This window comes from Austrofundulus limnaeus, unplaced genomic scaffold (assembly GCF_001266775.1).
Source record: "Austrofundulus limnaeus strain Quisiro unplaced genomic scaffold, Austrofundulus_limnaeus-1.0 Scaffold2811, whole genome shotgun sequence".
Lineage (NCBI taxonomy): Eukaryota > Metazoa > Chordata > Actinopteri > Cyprinodontiformes > Rivulidae > Austrofundulus > Austrofundulus limnaeus.
The window spans coordinates 4,496-6,353 of NW_013955213.1; the positions used below are offsets into that span (position 1 = coordinate 4,496).

The following is a 1,858-nucleotide window of genomic DNA, read 5'->3' on the forward strand; positions in this document are numbered from 1 at the left end:
GTACTGTGGAGATCATTAAGAGTCATTGTTGGGTGAAAAAATATTTCGCTAACACCATGTTGACCGTGAACCAGAAGTATTGGGAGTGGCATCAAGTGCTGGACCGAATGTCTGTGGCATATAGGCTATTGGTAGAAAAGACTGAAAGTAGGTCACGTTCAGTGTAAGGCTCAGTTAGATACAAGGCCACTAAATGTTCTATGCCAATTAAGTGATCAGAATGCTAAAGGGTAATAACAATAAGGGTAATGGACTTATTTATAAAAAAAATTATAGGCCAGATTGGGCAGGGATGGGGACAAACCCAACTGCCTGAATTTGTGGTTTCTGTCCTGTGTGGCCTCTCATGTGCCTGTTTAAAGTACCATTATGGCTAAATCTTTTTCCACAGACCTCACATTCAAATGGTTTTTGTCCTGTGTGGACTCTCATGTGTGACTTTAAACTACTCTTCCAGCTAAATCTTTGTCCACAGACCTCACATACAAATGGTTTCTGTCCTGTGTGGACTCGCATGTGTGACTTTAAATGACCCTTCTGGCTAAATCTTTGTTCACAGACCTCACATACAAATGGTTTCTGTCCTGTGTGGATTAYCATGTGTTTGTTTAAACTACTCTTCTGGCTAAATCTTTGTCCACAGTCCCCACATACAAACGGTTTCTGTCCTGTGTGGACTCTCATGTGTAAGTTTAAATTAGTAAATCTTTCTCCACAGACCTCACATACAAACAGTTTCTGTCCTGTGTGGCCTCTCATGTGTCTGTTTAAAGTACCGTTATGGCTAAATCTTTTTCCACAGACCTCACATTCAAATGGTTTTTGTCCTGTGTGGACTGTCATGTGTGACTTTAAATTACCTTTCTGGCTAAATCTTTGTCTACAGACCTCACATACAAACAGTTTCTGTCCTGTGTGGACTGTCATGTGTGACTTTAAATTACCCTTCTGGCTAAATCTTTGTCCACAGACCTCACATACAAATGGTTTCTGTCCTGTGTGGATTCTCATGTGTTTGTTTAAACTGYWCTTTTGKSTAAACYTTCGATCACACAGCTCACAACAAAATGGTTTCTGTCCTGTGTGGATTCTCATGTGTTTGTTTAAATTACTCTTCAGGCTAAATCTTTGTCCACAGACCTCACATGCAAATGGTTTCTGTCCTGTGTGTACTCTCATGTGTTTGTTTAAATTACTCTTCTGGCTAAATCTTTGTCCACAGTCCTCACATACAAACGGTTTCTGTCCTGTGTGGACTCTCATGTGTYTGTTTAAACTAMWCTTAYRRCTAAATCTWTGTCCACAGTCCTCACATACAAACGGTTTCTGTCCTGTGTGGACTCTCATGTGTAACTTTAAACTAAACTTATCTTTAACTCTGTGTCCACAGTCCTCACATACAAAAGGTTTTTGTTCTGTGTGGACTCTGATGTGTGAGTTTAAACTACACTTATCTCTAAATCCATGTCCACAGTCCTCACTTTCAAACGTTTTCTCTTCTGCGTGGACTGTCATGTRTGTTTTTAATCTTGACATATTTGTAAATCTTTTACCATATTCGGGTTGTGTCTGGACTTCTCTGTATGACTCTACAGGTTTCTTCTCTTTGACTCTTTTCTTATGACTCAAACTGTTTGAAGGTCTTACTGTTGAATGACGTGCCACGTGTCTCTGAAGAGACTGCTTGTGGGGAAATTGTTTACCACACTCAGAGCAGCTGAAACTGTTGTTGACACAGTTTACACCTGACTCCGTCCAGTCTTTGTCACAGTCTTCAGTTTCTGATCCAGAATCTGACAAGTGTTCCAGCTGAGAATCAGGACTGTTCCCATCCTCCTCCTCTTCATCATCCTCACTG

General features: G+C 40.6%; 1 protein-coding gene across 1 annotated transcript; it reads right to left on the bottom strand.

Moving 5' to 3' along the window:
* Positions 1 to 6: 6 nt before the first annotated feature.
* On the bottom strand, positions 7 to 880 carry LOC106511459 (gastrula zinc finger protein XlCGF57.1; the record flags this gene model as incomplete). The annotated part of the gene is given in 1 exon segment (XM_014000213.1): positions 7 to 880. A coding segment is annotated over 1 exon segment (610 nt), but the record flags the coding sequence as incomplete, so codon positions are not given.
* Between the last annotated feature and the right edge of the window lie 978 nt (positions 881 to 1,858).